The sequence below is a fragment of the Pelophylax lessonae genome (genome assembly GCF_965119305.1).
Source record: "Pelophylax lessonae genome assembly, chromosome: 4".
NCBI classification, from domain to species: domain Eukaryota; kingdom Metazoa; phylum Chordata; class Amphibia; order Anura; family Ranidae; genus Pelophylax; species Pelophylax lessonae.
In genome coordinates this window covers 601666865-601686170 of record NC_138771.1, presented here as the reverse complement: position 1 = coordinate 601686170, position 19306 = coordinate 601666865, and the positions used below count along the sequence as shown (strand labels likewise).

Genomic DNA, 19306 nt, shown 5'->3' with positions numbered 1-19306 from the left:
ATTTTATTAATGTGGACGCATTTATTCAATTTTTGCAAAAAGTGGACTGACTGTGCCTTTATATTTTAAAATACAAGCGATTTCTTTGTTTTTGTATCATTGGTTTCTTGCCTCTTGTGTGATTGGCTGAAAAAAATCCAAATAACAAAATAATGCTAATTCCAATTACCAAGCAATAGTAAGAATGAACTGTCTAAGAAAGCCTATCCTCGCACACCCACTGAAGTCACTCACATGCCCCCACCCCCAACGTTTTAAACTGATGACACAGCCACTGTAAGGAGAAGTGCAGATGACAGGGAGGGGGCGGGGCCTGTCACACTATTCCTGACCAATCAGAAAGCATCACTGGAAGCACCAAAATTCTTGAAAAGAGAAAAATACTTTTTTTTGTGTGTGCAGAACACTCAGACAAGACGCAAGGGGAAGAAATTGTGCAAAGAAGCAAACCCTACAGGATGGAGCTATAACAGAGGCTAACTGGACATTCTATGTGACTTGTATTGTTTTATAGGGAATATATTCCTATAATTGTACTATGGCGAAAGTATCCTACGACTACACTCATATGCTGCATGATATCACTCAGGTAAGTGACTGCTTTTGGGTGTTAGTGATAAAACGGACGATTTACTGAAAAGGGACAGTTTATTTTTTGTACTGCCTTCACTTTAAGAGCTTTAAATCCCTGTGGTTGTGTGTGTGGCGAGAGTGGAGGATGTGGTAAAAATGTGGTCTGTAGCTTCTCCTCCGGCGGTGCTTCAATGGTGGATCGCATGTTGTCCATTGTGTGACATTGACATGGAAGAATTTGGCATCTGGACAGTAGAATAGATTCTGGCCAGAGAACTGCTGGCTGCAGCCGGCTGGACTAAAAATGGCAGTTAGCCTGTAGCAATAAAATGGCAGTTAGCCTGTAGCAATAAAATTGCAGTTTTTGTTTTTCTGAGTCCCCCCTGTTATTTAATTCTATTAGATGTTGATCCTGCCAGTAGCACTGTTATTTTTCTATGCTGCTTTTACTTTGGCAAAAGGGCACAGCTGCGTTGTCACCCTGTGGGCAAGGTAGACTTAAGCTGGATACACGCTATCCAACTTTTGTGGTTAGATTTCCTTCAGATTTACCTTTTCTATGTAGTGCAAGGGCCTGCCAGATTGCATACAAATTGAAAGTGTTTAGGTTGGACCTCATATGATATGGTTTTGGTAAGTCTAAAGGAAAAAGTCTTCAGAAAATCTTATAGTGTGTATGGCCCTTTAAGCTGGATACACACTATACAACTTTTGTTGTTTAATCTCCTTTAGATTAACCACTTAAGCCCCGGAAGATTTTACCCCCTTCCTGACCAGGGCTTTTTTTGCGATTCGGCACTGCGTGACTTTAACGGACAATTGCGCGGTCGTGCGACGCTGTACCTAAACGGATTTGACGTCCTTTTTTTCCCACAAACAGAGTTTTCTTTTGGTGGTGTTTGATCACCTGTGCGATTTTTTGATCATGCGCTATAAACAAAAAAAGAGCGTCAATTTTGCAAAAATAACAATATTTTTCACATTTTTTTATATGAAATTCCCCCCCCAAAAAAATGGAAAAATCACAATTTTTTAACATTTTTGGCCAATTTGTTTTCTGCTACATATGTTTGGTAAGAAAAATCGCAAAAAGCGTATTTTGATTGGTTTGCGCAAAAGTTATTGCGTTTACTAACTAAGGGAAAGATTTCTGTCATTTTTGGTGGTTTTTTTTAACGCGTAATGGCGGCGATCTGCGTTTTTTTTTGCGGTACTGCGACATTGCGGCGAACAGATCGAACCCTTGACTGACATTTTGACACTTTTGGGGTAACCAGTGACATTACTGCAGTAATCAGTGCTATACATATGCACTGTTACTGCAAAATGACACTGGCAGGGAAGGGGTTAACTTTATTGGGGAAGGAGGGGTTAAGTGTGTCCCTAGGGGCGTACTTTTTACTGTGATTGGACATGGCTACTGGTGTAGGAACAGTGATCAATGGTCCTACATAGTAGAACCATATGATGAACATTCCTACACAGGGGAGAATGACAGGCGGCTTGTTTACATCAGCCGCCTGCCTTTCTCCCTTCACGGAGGACGATCGCGAGTGACCGGCGGACATCGGGTCTGCCGGTCACACGCACTGACTTCCCAGGGAACGAGTCGGGGCGGGCACGCGCCTCCGCCGGCGCCCGCTATTGGCTCACAAGGAAGTGACAGGCTAGTGATGTATATATACGTCACTTTTCCTGGCCGGGGCTGACCGCCGCAGTATATAGTCGTGCGGCGGTCGGCAACCGGTTAAAGCTGGATACACACTATACAATATATAAATTTTGTGGTTTGATTTCCTTTAGATTTACCTTCAACTATGTAGTGCAGGGGCCTGATTGCATACACATTGAAAGTGTTTTGACCTCATATTATACGGTTTTGTTAAATCTAAAGGAAAAAATCTAAAGACAATTGTATAGTTTGTATGGTCCATTACCCTCAGCTATGTAGTACAAGGGCCTGCCTGATTGCATACAATTTGTTTAGGTGTGACCTCATATTATATGGTTTTGGTAAATTGAAAGGAAAAAATCTAAAGAACATTGTATAGTGCATATCCAGCCTTAGGCTGGCCATACTCTATACAATTTGCTTGTTTGACTTTCCTTTAGATTTACCAAAACCACATAATAAGAGGTCAAGCCTAAACACTTTCAATTTATATGCCGTCAGGCAGGCCCTTGCACTACATAGTTGAAGGTAAATCTCAAGGAAATTGAATAAGAAAATTGTATAGTGTATGGCCAGCCTTAAGCTGGATACACACTATATAACTTTTGTTGTTAGATTTCCTTTAGATTTACCTTTAACTATGTAGTGCAAGGGCCTGACTGGTTGCACACACATTGAAAGTGTTTAGGTCTGACCTCATATTATATGGTTTTAGTAAATCTAAAGGAAAAAATCTAAAGACAATTGTATAGTGTGTATGGCCCATTAGACTGACAAGTAAGAGACAAACATTAAGCCCCATCCTTCACACCGGCGTCAGGCCGTCTTTTGATTTGACAGTTTAACCACTTCTGGACTGGAAGGTTTTCCCTCTTAACGACCAGGCCATTTTTTGTGATTCGGAACTGCGTTACTTTATCTGACAATTGCGCGGTCGTGCGACACTGTACTCAAATAAAATGTATGTCCTTTCTTCCCCACAAATAGAGCTTTCTTTTGGCGGTATCTGATCACCTCTGCAATTTTTATTTTTTGCACTATAAATGAAAAAAAAAAACTATATTTTTCACTTTTTGCGATATAATGTTCCCAATAAAAAAAAAATTAAAAATCTAATTTTTTTCATCATTTTAGGCCAACTTGTATTTTGCTACATATTTTTGTTTAAAAAAAAATCTCGATAAGAGAATATTGATTGGTTTGCGCAAAAGTTATTGCATCTACAAACTTGGGGAAAGATGTAATTTTTATTTGTTTATTTATTACTAGTAATAAATAAATAGTAATACTAGTACTGTAACTGACATTTTTGCTGGACAGCTTGACCTGTTAATGGAATTGGAAAAATAATAGATCCATAGGTGAGAATAACAGGAATCCTTAGAAGCAGTGGCTGCATTTGTTTTCTTTGTTATACTTGTTTCACTCTAAAGGCCCGTACACACGATACGAAAATCGGAAGTAAAATTTCCTGGTGCCTCCATGGCAGCATACTAGTGATAGAGCTCCGCCTCGACTCCACCTTCAGGATCAGTGAATAGCATAAATTAAAAGGTATAGCCCCCCCCATCATTCTCCTTTTTTTCCTCAAACCTCTTGAACAGTGAAGATTGCAGCAGTATGTCCCTACCTCTGCCTGTGAAAACGGGCAGCTTCCACCGGGTTCAGCCTCTCCCGTGTGCAGTCCCTGTTCTTGGGCCGCTAAACGCGCTAATAAGACTGGGAACCCCTTCTGTGGATCTTCTGGGGTCTGTGAGTAACGGCGTTTCCTAATGTGGAACAAATATGCCGTCTTTTCATAAAATATATATGTATATATATATAATATTCATGAGTATGTGGATAAGGATACATGTATAATGTGGGGATTCATGGTGGCAGAGAGATCAGCTTTCCCTTCTACACTTCTCTGTCTTTCCATCACTATGCATAGTTTTGTGGGCACTGATTGTGATGTTTATTCCCAGTTATATTCTTAATTGCGTGTGTTATGGCTACCTTGTCTGGCGTTAGGGCAATTGGGGGCGATTCCCCCACGCAGCATTCTAATGGCTACGGCGTCCTGTTCCCCTGTTCGCGCCGGGTCGCGCCGTGATGACGCGGCGGCCGGCGCATGCGCATTGACTCCCACAGCGGCCATCTTTTCGGTGGGAGTCTCTGTGCGGCGACATGTCGGGTTGCGGCGCATGCGCAGTAAGAATTGCGGGACGACGCATGCGCGGTAGAGACAACGGCGGCCATTTTGCCGTGGTCTCAAAAAAAAAAAAAAAAAAAAAAAATATATGTAAATAAATGAATAATTTATTTAAAGCTGCAGTATAAAGAAATAAAGAGGGGTAGTGTTGTTTTGAAGAAGGCAGAATTCAAAAAAGTTACAGGAAGTTAGGTTTTGGCTCAGGTATAGGGCAGCACATTTACAAATTATGTCTTAAAGGGGCAGTGTTGTTTTAAAAAAAAAAAAAAAAAAATCCAGTCAATGGTTTCCCTGCCTTTCTATTGGTGCTTCGGCTCAGGTGGAGTGGAGCCTGATGTACTTAAACCAGGAAGTTTAGAGAGGCGGTGTCTTCGGTTTCAACTAGCCTTGCCCTGCAGACCATTTTCGTTTGCTCTCTCTCGGTAGGTGGTTTTTATGCTTTGGTTCTTACTCTTTCTCTGTATATAGGTGTATGTGTGTATATGTATATATATATATGTATACATGTTTTTCTACTATAATCTTTCCTTTTTCAGCTGATCCTCTTGCCCTTACCATGAGTCATTCCTCACGAAACCAAGATCCACCTGACCGTAATAGGTATGGGACCAACTTTTCGTGAGTATAAAAAAAAAAAAAAAAAGAGTGCGCCACTGACATCCATTATTTTTGGTTTGTCACAGTCCAGTACCATCGAAGAGATCTCAAAAATCATCGGGAAGACGGGATGACCACAGTCCTGATCGCAGGTCACATTCCTCAAGATACCCAGAGAGATCAAGATCCAGAAGCCGTTATCGCTCTCCTTCACCACATTATTCTTCAAGAAAAAAGTGCTGGTCTTGTGGCGCGGAACCCCTCCCGAGAAAGCTGGTCTGTAAAGACTGTCTCAGGGATTATGCGGCCAGTTGTGACACGGAGAGCCGCCAAGTAGTTGATCTACTTAAACAAACAATGAAGGACTCAATTGCAGAGTTGGTGTCCACCATCCCAGCTCGTCCTATACCACAGGCTTCTCAGCCACAGGAATCGGATCCGGTGATTGCAGGTCCTTCCGCTATCACTGTTAGCGCAGTTCCAGCCACTAGAGATCCTTCCTCGGAGGAACATTCGGACAAATCTTCAGATGAAGAAGAGCCTTCAGGTTTCAACTTTGCTTTAGTTCAGCCGTTTATTCAGGCGGTTAAGCAGGCCATCGCCTGGGATGAACCAGCGGAACCCCGGCCTAAGTCAAAGTCATATTTCCCTTTCCTCAAGAGGAAACAAGTCGCTTTCCCTTTAATGGGAGAAATAAGGGAAGTGATTGAGAATGAATGGAGTAAGACAGATAAAAAATTCTCCTTCAACAGAGTGAATAAATTTTATCCGTTGCCGGAAGAAGGAATACAAGCCTTATCCTCCATGCCAGTAGTGGATGCAGCGGTGGTGCGTCTAGCGAAGAACATGACCCTTCCAATGGAAGATTCAACTTCATTTAAAGATCCATTGGATAGGCGCATTGATCTTGACCTAAAAAGATGCTATCTGGCCGCAGGGGCAGCTTGTAAGCCCGCTATTGCGCTGACTTCAGTCTCAAGTGCCATTCATTCCTGGACTGACAACGTTGAGACAGCTCTGCGACAGGATGTCCCTAAAGAGGATATTATCAAGTCACTTGAGGAATTGAAGTTAGCGGCAGACTTCGTGGGAGAAGCCGCCATTGACACAATTAGGTGCGCCTCTCGTTCAATGCTCCACTCAGTGATGGCTAAGAGGGCACTATGGTTAAGGCCTTGGACGGCTGACTTGGCATCAAAGCAGAGCTGGTGCAAAATACCTTTTGATGGTAAATCGCTATTTGGTGAAAGATTGGAGAAGGCCATTTCCAGGGTCACTGGAGGAAAGACTGGTATTCTTCCACAAGATAGGAAGGAACGCAGAACAAGGGGTTTCCTCTCAAGGTTCCGCCAGTCAAATTCTAGAGGCTACAGACAGACCCGTCCATTCAGGGACAATAAGAGGCCCTGGAAAGGTACCCAGTCTTCCTTTCTGGCATCCAGAAAAAATAAAAATCTCACTACCCCACAAGGGGAGACAAAGTCCTTTTGACGCCAGAAAAGAAGTGACCGATACAGTGGGAGCCCGACTTCGCCACTTCTTACCAAATTGGATGACAAAATGCCAGGACCCTTGGGTCCTTTCTACCATCCGTTACGGTCACTTCTGGACATTCCAACAGCAACCACCTCGGGCGACTTACAAAAAGACGACACTACCATCATCCCCACAGAAGGCACAGGCCTTAAAGGACTTTCTAGTTTCACTTCAACTTCAACAAGCGGCGGTACCGGTACCCTATGGGGAACGCTTCACAGGTTTCTATTCAACCCTGTTCCTGGTGGAGAAGAAGACAGGGGGTTGGAGGCCGGTTATAGATTTGAAAGGTCTAAACCGCTATATTCATCTGGAAAGATTCAAGATGGAGTCCTTACAGACAATAATCCAAACAGTACAGCCTATGGATTGGTTGATATCTGTGGATCTGCAAGATGCCTACCTACACATTCCTATACTTCCCGCCTTCCAAAAATATCTAAGGTTCGCAGTAGGTCATGTCCACCTACAATTTCAAGCTCTGCCTTTCGGCCTGTGCACATCCCCAAGAGTCTTCACAAAGGTCTTGATATCGGCCCTTGCCCCCCTAAGGGAGAAAGGGTTAAGAGTATATCATTACCTGGACGATATCCTCCTCCTAGCCGACTGTCCACGGAAATTGATTCTCCACAGGGACATTCTACTACAAACCCTGAAGGATCTAGGGTGGTTAGTAAATCGGCAGAAGAGTCAACTATCTCCAACCCAGGTGATGGTATACTTAGGGGCAGAATTCAACACGGCCAGAGGCACGGTCTCTCTACCCCAAATGAAGGCAACAGCAATAATTCAAAAGACACTTCATGCCATAGGAAGGGACTACATGTCAGCTTCACAATGTATGAGTCTGATCGGCTCAATGTCTTCCTGCATCCCTCTAGTGCCATGGTCACATTGGCACCTGAGGTTCTTTCAGTCGGGATTCCTGTCCCAGTGGCGCACACGTCAACTCTCGCAAACGATCCAGATAACATCGATAATGCGCAGAGGCCTTCATTGGTGGACAGATCCGGAGAATCTCGCCAAACCTCACCATCTGGGTTCTCATTCCTGGACCATGATCACATCGGATGCGAGCAGCCAGGGATGGGGAGCGCATTGCGAAACAATACAGATTCAGGGGAGATGGTCCTTTCCGGTGAAAGACTTGGTTTCCAACATTCTAGAGCTGAGGGCGGCATTCATGGCACTAACCTCACTAGCTCCTCAGGTGAGGGCGCAGAGGGTCCTACTACGCCTAGACAACAGGGCAGCGGTTTCATACATCCAGAAGCAGGGAGGGACCCGCAGCAGGACCCTCCTGAGGGAAGTAGAGCCCATTATGATCTGGGCAGAAAGGAATCTGGTGGCCCTCAGAGCAGCCTATCTACCAGGCAGATTGAACACAGTGGCGGATCATTTATCAAGAGACTTCGAGGACGCCAACGAATGGGCAATACATCCGCACATTTTTCAGCAGATCCTCAGCCTATGGGATCTCCCACAAGTGGATCTATTCGCAACTCCAGAGAACTCCAAGCTCCCGAGTTTCTTCTCACGTCTCCCTTACCCGCAAGCGGAGGAAGTGGATGCTCTGTCCTGCCCATGGCGGTTCACGACAGGCTACGCCTTTCCACCACGTCCCCTAATTCACAGGTTCTTACTGAGATTGACGAGGGAACCAGTACAGATACTGGCAATCCTTCCGTATTGGCCGAAGAGGCCTTGGTTTCCATTGGCCCTACGCATGAGCGTATGCTCCCCGATCAAGATTCCTCCCTTTCCTCACCTACTATCACAGGGGGGGAGGTTCCATCCAAGACCACAGACTCTGAACCTTCGAATATGGCTGTTGAGAGGAGGCGGTTTGAATCCTTAGGATGCTCCCAGCAAGTCATCAATACTCTCCTCAAAGCCAGAAAGCCAGCAACCAATTCCGTATATGCTAAGATCTGGAATAGGTTTGTGTCCTACGCGGAAACAGAAGAATTTGATCCCATCACGCCTTCTGTTTCAAACGTATTGGCCTTCCTTCAGTCTGGCCTAGACAGGGGTCTCGGCTTGAGTACACTTAAAGTTCAGGTGTCAGCGATTTCAGCGGCAACCAGCATCAGATGGGCAGATAATCCGCTGGTAATCACCTTTCTCAGAGGAGTTCTTAAGATTCGTCCTCCAAGTAGAAGTCCCTTTCCTCAGTGGGACCTTCCTCTGATTCTGGAGATGCTGTCCAAACACCCTTTTGTGCCGGTGGAACAAATTTCGCTATGGAACCTGACTTTGAAGACAGTTTTTCTAGTGGCGATCACGTCCGGCAAAAGAATTTCAGACTTGCACTCCCTGGGAATAGGGGAGGAGCATATATCGTTTTTCCCTGACAGGGTGGAGCTACGGCCTCTTCGAGGTTTCACTCCGAAAGTGACTACGCCAGACAACTTAAGTGAACCATGGGCATTACCAGTCTTCTCAGATTCGTGTCAGGAACTAGATGTTCCCAAGATACTAAAAGCCTATCTGGAAATGACAGCAGCCTTCAGGAATTCGGAAAAGCTTTTCGTGATTCCTTGGGGTAAAAACAGAGGAAAGGAAGCCTCAAAAAGGACCTTGGCATCCTGGGTAGTCAAGACCATTCAAAAAGCCTATACTGCACAAAACATGGATGTTCCTTCCAGAGTGAACGCACACTCAACAAGAGCAGTGTCAACTTCATGGGCAACGAGAGCAAACGTCTCATTGGAGACAATATGCAGGGCGGCGTCTTGGTCGTCACAGCACACGTTTCTCAGACACTATAGAGTTGATCCAGGGGCTCTAACGACAGTTGAATTTGGAAGACGAGTTGTTCAAGCAGCAATGTCTTTGTCTAATTAAACTTTATTTTTTGATTAAGCATTATCCCACCCGTGTAAGCTAGTTATTTATCACTAGTATGCTGCCATGGAGGCACCAGGAAAACGGAAAATTGTATCATACTTACCGTAATTTTCCTTTCCTGGTGCCTATCCATGGCAGCATACGATCCCTCCCTCGGTTTTCCTATTTACGGAGAATGATGGGGGGGGCTATACCTTTTAATTTATGCTATTCACTGATCCTGAAGGTGGAGTCGAGGCGGAGCTCTATCACTAGTATGCTGCCATGGATAGGCACCAGGAAAGGAAAATTACGGTAAGTATGATACAATTTTCCGTTTTCATCCACTTCTGCTCCAGAAGGTTTTACCCCCCTAATGACTAGGTAATTTTTTGCGATTCGGCACTGCGTTACTTTAACTAACAATTGCGCAGTCGTGCGACACTGTACCCAAATACAATTGATGTCCCTTTTTCCCCACAAATAGAGCTTTCTTTTGGTGGAATCTGATCACCTCTGCGGTTTTTAGATTTTGCGCTATAAACAAAAAAAGGCGACAATTTTGAAAAAAAAAAACACAATATTTTTTAATTTCTGCTATAAAACATTCCCAATAATTTTTTTTTTAAAAAAAAAACAATTTTTTTTATCAGTTTAGGCCAATATATATTCTGCTACATATTTTTGGTAAAAAATAATCCAAAAAAGCGTATTCTAATTGGTTTGCGCAAAAGTTATAGCGTTTACAAACTACGGGATAGATTTTTGGACTTTCGATTATTTTTCTTATTGTAATGGCGATGATCAGTGATTTTTAGCGGGATTGCGACATTACAGCGGACAAATCCGACACTAAGTGGCACTTTTTGGGGACCAGTGACAATAATACAGTGATCAGTGCTAAATAATATGCACTGTTTCTGTATAAATGACACTGGCAGGGAAGGGGTTAATACTGGGGATGATCAAGGGGTTAATTGTGCTCCTAAATTGTGCTTACTAACTCTGTGTGTGTGTGGGGGGGGGGGGCTCTGTGACAGGCACACAGAGATCGGGGTTTCAGCTTAGCTGAGACACACAATCTCATTGTGCCTGTCTGACAGAAGAGCCGTCTGCTTTGTTTACATAGGCAGGCGGCTCTCCTGTCAGTTTCCCCAAAGATTGCGGGAGGCCGGTGGCAATCGAGCCCGCTCCTCCCGCAATCTGGCTTCCGCTGCGTCTAATCCGCTGCTACGAGACCACATGCACATAATCACGTGAATCTATGTGATTATGCGCAGCCGAGCCGCCCTGCCACAGTAAATCTGCATGGGGCGGTCGGCAAGTGGTTAAAGACATGGATGAGCGAGTTGGGGGTGGAGGAACTTGACTGGCTTGCACAGACTCCTGACCTCATCCCGAGCACCTTTGGGATGAATTAGAGCGGAGACTGTGAGCCAGGCCTTCTCATCCAACATCAGTGCCTGACCTCACAAATGCACTTCTGGAAAAATGGTCAAATATTCCCATAGACACACCCCTAAACCTTGTGGACATCCTTCCCAGAAGAGTTGAAGCTGTTATAGCTGCAAAGGGTGGGCCAACTCAATATTGAACCCTACGGACTGAGACTGGGATGCCATTAAAGATCATGTGCGTGTAAAGTAGCGATCGACCGATATCGTTTTTTTATTGCTGATACCGATATTTTGGTCAATGCATATTGGTATCGGCCGATATTTTCGTACATTAAATTTATTTTTTTTTGACAGGTACTCTTGTGGAGGGATCTGGGGGTCTAAAAGACCCCAACCCCCTCCTCTGCACTTAAAAGCATTCAAAAGGCCAAGTTTGGCTGTTTTGAATTTGGCGCCGAGTACCCGGAAGTGATGTCATGACATCACTTCCGGGTTTTTACATGGAGACCCAATCAGAGCTGTATACGGCTTTGATCGGGTCTTCGGCGGCCGTGCAGGCTGGTTGCCCGGGTCTCCCGCTGGGACGGGAGACCCAGGGCGAGCCACGGAAGGCGGCAGGAGGGGACGTCCCCTCCCGCTCCTTGTAATGACAGCTGAGCGGCTTCTACACATTACAAGACAGCCGACCGTCGGCTATGGACGCCGGCACCGGGGTGATGCCCCTAGCTGCAGGCATCACTCCGGTACAAGCACTTTCCCAAAATATCGGTAATATCGGTAACCTCTGGGGCCGGTAATCGGTTGATCCCTAGTGTAAAGGCAGGCGTCCCAATACTTTTGGTAATATAGTGTAACTTGTTACCTTTACATCCTATAATAAATCTTTTGGGGAGGGACAAACCATATAGCACTGACAGGGGTGCTTACAATGGTCACATTCTTATATTGACCCCCAAAAACACATATGTGGTAGCAAATAGGGTGAGCTTTAATGCCCACAGATGCACCCATGGATGGCAGAAGTTTTTGTGCTGAGAGCGTGCTCACTGCCCACTCCCAGCACAGTGACTGGATTTTGGAGGAGGATTTTGCTGCTTAATGACCAGGCCCTATTTTGCGATTCGGCACTGCGTTATTTTAATGGACAATTGCGCGGTTGTGCGACGCTGTACCCAAATAAAATTGATGTCCTTTTTTCCCCACAAACAGAGCTTTATTTTGGTGCTATTTGATCACCTGTGCAATTTTATTTTTTTGCGCTATAAACAAAAAAATAGCGACAATTTACAATTTAAAAAAAAAACAATATTTTTCACTTTCTGCTATATAACATTCTCAAATTTTTTTTTTTAACATTTTAGGCCAATTTGTTTCCTGCTACATATTTTTGGTAAAAAAAAAAAACGCAATAAGCGTATTTTGATTGGTTTGCGCAAAAGTTATTGCGTCTACTAACTACGGGAAAGATTTCTGTCATTTTTATAGTTTTTTTACTATTAATGGCGGCGATCTGCGATTTTTTGTGGGACTGCGACATTGCGGCGGACAGATCGGACCCCTAACTGACATTTTTGACACTTTTGGGGGTACCAGTGACATTACTACAGTAATCAGTGCTATAAATTTGCACTGTTACTGTAATAATGCCATTGGCAGGGAATACTATTAGTCATTAAGGGGTTAAATGTGACCCTAGGGGAGTGATTCTAACTGTGGGGGGGTTGGGCTTGTGAGATCATTACAGAGACATGCGATCCTATATAGCAGGATCACATAGCCTCTGTGATCACTTCAGGGAGAAGGATGGGCGGCTGTGTTTACATCAGCCATCCGTCCTTCTCTGTCAGCGGGGGGAGATCGCGAGTGGCCGGCGGCCATCGGAGCCATCTGACACACGCACTGGCTACAAGCGGGGGTGGGAGCGCCCCCTAGAGTCTCCTGAGCGAGCAACGTAGTACTACATTGGTTTTCCCAGGAGCGGCCGCCATCCGCAGTAAATCTGCGGTGGGCGGTCATCAAGTGGTTAACCATGTAAAAATGAGCTTCTCTTATTTGCAGCCTTTTGGTCTATTTAATATACCTTTGAAAGCATTTTTTTTATATCTGTTAACAAAAACTATTGACATAGTTGCCAACATTTAAAAAAAATTTCCAGGGACACTTTGCAACACAGCTATCAATTACCACACCCACTTCCCTGAAGCTCCGCCCACTCTGCATAATTAATCTCGTCTACTTATCAGATTATAGGGTCTACTCAATAAAGAGAGAATTACAGGAAATTTGAAAAGGGAATTTCAAATTTATTTTTCCCTTTCCTCTTCCTTTAGGCACCATTTACACCTCAGCGTTTTGTAGCTTGGACGAAAAAAAAAAAAAACAATGTTTCTCTATGGAGACGATTAACATCTCCACTCCAAGTTGCCTGAAGCCAAAGACTGGAAGCTCAAAAAAAGTTCTGGAGGTTTTTTTGTAGCTGAAGTTGGGCATATTTGCACATTTCTGGCAAATTTTATTTTCATAGAAATGAATGGAAATGAGCCATTTGTGCATTTTTGTGCGCATTTTGTTGCACGTTTTTTACTATTTTCTAATCAAATGAAAAAATTGAATTTAAAATATAGTAATAATAGCTGAATAAATAAATGTAAAATAAATACACAAATAATGAAAAGCCACCATAAATAAATATTATAAAAAATGAATTAATATTATGTTATAATCAAAAAATAAATAATAATTAATCCCTAGCCTTAAAAATATATATTAAAAGCATTATTATTATTATTTATTATTATTATTATTATTATTAATACTAATAAAATACTAATAAATAAACACCCAAACCCAAACAAAATAATAATAATAAGGTTTTATTATTATTGTTATTCATTTTTCTGTTTAGTAATTTATTATTATTATTATCTTTTTTTTTAAGAGTTAAGGTCAGGGGTAAATTATTTATTTATTGTTACATGATATTTATTTATTTATTGTATTTATTTTATTATTTATTAATGATTATTTTTTATTTATTTGCATATTTATTTTACATGTCTTTATTAATATATTATTATTATTATTAGTAGTAGTAGTAGTAACACCCTAACAAAAAATAAAAATAAATAATAAATAACCCTAACCCCTAATCCTAAGGCTCCATTCACACTGCCGCGACTTGTCAGGCGACTTGTCAGCCTGACAAGTCGCGGTCCCTCGCGGTCCATTGACTGGTACAGGACCCGTTCTAATAGGAGCGACACAAGTCGCTTCGACTTAGAAAAAGGGTCCTGTACTACTTCGGGGCAACCTGGAGGCGACTTGCATTGACTTCCATTATGTGAAGTCCGTGCAAGTCGCGCCGAAGTCGCGGTGCACGGAGCTTCACAGGTCACCCCCGAAGTCATGCAGGAGTCGTGCCGCTTCAGTGTGAATGCGGGGTTACTGTGACTCCTTACCCTGACAAAAAAATAAAGAAAAATTAAAAATGAATAATAATAATAAAAAATATAATAATAACAAAGAAAAGAAAAGCTGATGGAAAAGCTAAAAAAATAGCAAGAAATGATGCAACAGATGATAGTTTTCTCTGTTGGCTAATAAAAAAAAACACCAAAGCTTAAAAATTTGCAAAAAAAATAAAAATAAACTGCTGAAAAGACGCTTCGCTCAGGTGTGAATGCAGCCTGAGAGTGTCCTCAATATTCACAGACTATTTTCTTTCCCCATACAGAACATTGGTAACAGTGTAGTCCCAGGGCCTGCCACAGAAGAGACTTCAGTGCCCCCTGGTGGTTATTGTGATTTCCTCCACACCTTCCATGCATTTCCATTCAAACATGAACCTGACTACTGGGACTCTGAATTCCTGCAAAACAACTTTCTTGAGCCTCCTGCAAGTGCCCTTACCAACTATTCCCCACAGATGACCATCAGCCAAAGTCAGCTTCAGGCTTTTGAAGAAGCATGGGAACCTGACATGTCCAATCTTCCATTTATGCCCTCAGATAACCCTCCTGACCAACCCCTGCCCTTTGTTCCTGGGACTCTATTAGACTGCTATGGCAGTTCTGAAGAAAGCAGAGTGGCCTCTGGGCACCACATGGCGATATCTGAGACTGGAGCACCGATCAGCAATGGTCCGCTGAGCCAAGGCACCGTACACAACACTGACTCTGTGCAATACTATATGGGATATTTTTACCCACAACCACCAAAGTCTGACCCAATGCTGGCTACTGAACCCAGTGCCCACTTCAAAACACACTCAGTGCCAATTCTGCCAAGGACTTTTACTGACAACCGTATGTATTCATCTACGAATTCTGCAAAATGTTCTACAACCTCACAGTCTGTCCCGTCACTTCCCAAAGGAAAGAAATCCAAACATAGGCGGCCCACTTCAAACAAAGTTGCTATAAGCCACAAATGTGCATACAATGGATGTGAAAAGTCATACACGAAGAGCTCGCACCTAAAGGCGCATCTCCGTACACACACAGGTAAGAGGAGGGCCTGTTGTAAGAGGCTGTAATGGTGCCGACATGTGTCGGCCTCAATTATGTATCTCAATATTCTAATTAGATCTGCGAACAGCATTATTTATGCCTTTACCATAACCCAGCTCCTAAATGTCCTATTACCCCTGTAATATCTTATTACAGTAACCCGACTCCTGAGTGTCTTATTACCCCTGTAATATCTTATTACAGTAACCCGGCTCCTGAGTGTCCTATTACCCCTGTAATATCTTATTACAGTAACCCGGCTCCTGAGTGTCTTATTACCCCTGTAATATCTTATTACAGTAACCCGGCTCCTGAGTGTCTTATTACCCCTGTAATACCTTATTACAGTAACCCGGCTCCTGAGTGTCTTATTACCCCTGTAATATCTTATTACAGTAACCCGGCTCCTGAGTGTCTTATTACCCCTGTAATATCTTATTACAGTAACCCAGCTCCTGAGTGTCTTATTACCCCTGTAATACCTTATTACAGTAACCCGGCTCCTGAGTGTCTTATTACCCCTGTAATATCTTATTACAGTAACCCAGCTCCTGAGTGTCCTATTACCCCTGTAATATCTTATTACAGTAACCCAGCTCCTGAGTGTCTTATTACCCCTGTAATATCTTATTACAGTAACCCAGCTCCTGAGTGTCCTATTATACCCCTGTAATATCTTATTACAGTAACCCGGCTCCTGAGTGTCTTATTACCCCTGTAATATCTTATTACAGTAACCCGGCTCCTGAGTGTCCTATTACCCCTGTAATATCCTATTACAGTAACCCGGCTCCTGAGTGTCTTATTACCCCTGTAATATCTTATTACAGTAACCCAGCTCCTGAGTGTCTTATTACCCCTGTAATACCTTATTACAGTAACCCGGCTCCTGAGTGTCCTATTACCCCTGCAATATATTATTACCGTAACCCAGCTCCTGAGTGTCCCATTACCCCTGTGATATGTTATTACAGTAACCCAGCTCCTGTGTATCTTATTACCCCTGTAATATCTTATTACAGTAACCCAGCTCCTGAGTGTCCTATTACCCCTGTAATATCTTATTACAGTAACCCAGCTCCTGAGTGTCCTATTACCCCTGTAATATCTTATTACAGTAACCCAGCTCCTGAGTGTCCTATTATCCCTGTAATATCTTATTACAGTAGCCCGGCTCCTGAGTGTCTTATTTCACCTGTAATATCTTATTACAGTAACCCAGCTCCTGAGTGTCCTTTTACCCCTGTAATATCTTATTACAGTAACCCAACTCCTGGCTATCTTATTACCCCTGTAATATCTTATTACAGTAACCCGGCTCCTGAGTGTCCTATTACCCCTGTAATATCTTATTACAGTAACCCAGCTCCTGAGTGTCCTATTACCCCTGTATCTTTTTCATATAATATTTGATATTTATTTTTCAGGGGAAAAGCCTTATGTGTGTGGATGGGAAGGTTGTTATTGGAAATTTGCCCGTTCCGATGAGCTCACTCGACATATACGTAAGCACACCGGTGTCCGCCCATTCCAATGTCTAATGTGCCAGAAGAATTTTGCTCGCTCTGATCACCTGGCTCTGCACATGAAACGGCACATAGTGAACATTAATCAACCGATATGACCAAAAAAAATGTCCGTCAGAGCTGTGATATACAGTATATTGTGAACAGGTGTGAATGGACTTTGTGCCAGAAAAAAAACAATAACAATGTTACAGGACAAGTTATGACATTTTTGTACATATATCAACTTGTATATGGCTGGTCAGAGGTGTTTGTTTTTGAGTAATTATAAGAAAATGTATGTTTATTTTTTCCTTTCTGATGACTTTTATAATGGTTTACCAGCTGACGGCAGGACATATATTTTAGGTTTTGGATGTGGCTCACTTCTGTTCACTTTTATTTTCTGTATCTAATACTCTAAGACATCCATATCAGTACATGATACCAACTGAAGTTTCTTCTTCTGATTCGCTGTAAGCTCAATCCCCCGCCCCAGAAGAGAGACAGGCCTTGTCACTTCCTGTTCAGGTGACACCCAGGATCTCTGGAGTGCACTCACCAGTGCCCAGTGTATTTCCTAAAGGGATCATTACAGACAGCAGTAACAACCCACAGAGGATCTAACCCATCCCTACTCCACTATGACAAAGGTTCTGCTCTTAAATATATTTCTGAATATGCGCTTTTTTGTGTGGATATGATGACTGGATGTCTGACCACAAGGAAGCAATAATAAAGGTGCTTTTGAAATCATGTAGCCACCGCAATCATGCTGAATTTTAACAAATGTTCATTAATCAGCTTGATTTATTTCAAAATTATATTGTTATTTGATTTTGTATTTAGAGCAATAGGAACAAAGAAAAACTGAAATTCTGTTGTAAATAAAGTTTTGTACCAAGACGTGTCTTTTTTTTACCAAGATGTCTCTGTTTTGTACCAAGACATCTCTGTTTTGTACCAAGACATCTCTGTTTTTGTCAAGATGTCCATGTTTTGTACCAAGACATCTCTGTTTTTGTCAAGATGTCCATGTTTTGTAGCAAGGTATTCCTGTCTTGTAAAAAGACGTCCCTTTTTTATACCAAGACACTCCTGTTTTGTACCCAAGCGTCCCTGTTTTATACCAAGACGTCCATGTTGTGTAATAAGAGGGCCCTGTTTTGTACCAAGGCTTCCCTATTTTATACCAAGTCGCCCTTTTTTTTTACCGAAGTATCCCTGTCTGTATCAAGGCATCTCTGTCTTCTACCAAGGCGGCCCTGTTTTGTACCCAGGCTTCCTTGATTTGTACCAAGTCATCCCTGTTTTATACCAAGACATCTCTGTTTTGCGCCCAGGCATCCCTGTTTTGGACCAGGCCATCCCTGTTTTTTGCCAAGATGTCCCTGTTTTATACCAAGACATCCTTGTTTTGCACCAAGACATCTTTGTTTTGTACCAAACGTCCCTGTTTTGAACCAAGGCTTGTCTTAGCTTGTCCAAGGTTTTCTTGTAAAAAGACGTCCCTTTTTTGTACCAAGACATCCCTGTTTTATACCAAGGTGTAAAAAGACATATCTTTTTTGTACCATGACACTCCTGTTTTGTACCCAAGCGTCCCTGTTTTATACCAAGATGTCCATGTTGTGTAATAAGAGGGCCCTGTTTTGTACCAAGGCTTCCCTATTTTATACCAAGTCGCCCTTTTTTTTACCGAAGTATCCCTGTCTGTATCAAGGCATCTCTGTCTTCTACCAAGGCGGCCCTGTTTTGTACCCAGGCTTCCTTGATTTGTACCAAGTCGTCCCTATTTTGTATCCAAAACATCCCTGTTTTGCGCCCAGGCGTCCCTGTTTTGGACCAGGCCATCCCTGTTTTTTGCCAAGATGTCCCTGTTTTATACCAAGACATCTCTGTTTTGCGCCCAGGCATCCCTGTTTTGGACCAGGCCATCCCTGTTTTTTGCCACGATGTCCCTGTTTTATACCAAGACATCCTTGTTTTGCACCAAGACATCTTTGTTTTGTACCAAACGTCCCTGTTTTGAACCAAGGCTTGTCTTAGCTTGTCCAAGGTTTTCTTGTAAAAAGACGTCCCTTTTTTGTACCAAGACATCCCTGTTTAATACCAAGGTGTAAAAAGACATATCTTTTTTGTACCAAGACACTCCTGTTTTGTACCCAAACGCCCCTGTTTTATACCAGGATGTCCATGTTGTGTAATAACAGGGCCCTGTTTTGTACCAAGGCATCCCTATTTTTTACCGAGGTGTCCTTATCTTTTACCAAGGCATCCCTCTTTTTTTTATTTAATTAAGTGTCCCTGTCTGTTTTTGTGGTCATCCCCCATTTAATCCCTGGCCTCTCCAGAGTGTGGTTCAGCAGCAACTCTTTTTGGCTCTGAGGAAGGGGGTTCGCTCCTGAAACGCGTCAGCCTGGACACAGCAGCCCTATGCGACACACTGCATACCATTCAGCACAGTGCGGTTCCTTGGCTACCTTGGAGACTAT

At 43.0% G+C, this 19306-nt stretch overlaps 1 protein-coding gene across 1 annotated transcript; it reads left to right on the top strand.

Annotated features, from left to right (window-relative positions):
• Positions 1 to 418: 418 nt before the first annotated feature.
• On the top strand, positions 419 to 16945 carry KLF1 (KLF transcription factor 1). Its single transcript, XM_082253406.1, has 3 exons — positions 419 to 589; positions 14532 to 15300; positions 16734 to 16945. Exons 1-3 carry the CDS (start codon positions 539 to 541, stop codon positions 16928 to 16930), a joined length of 1017 nt encoding a protein of 338 aa, XP_082109532.1. The 5' UTR covers positions 419 to 538; the 3' UTR covers positions 16931 to 16945.
• Positions 16946 to 19306: the final 2361 nt, after the last annotated feature.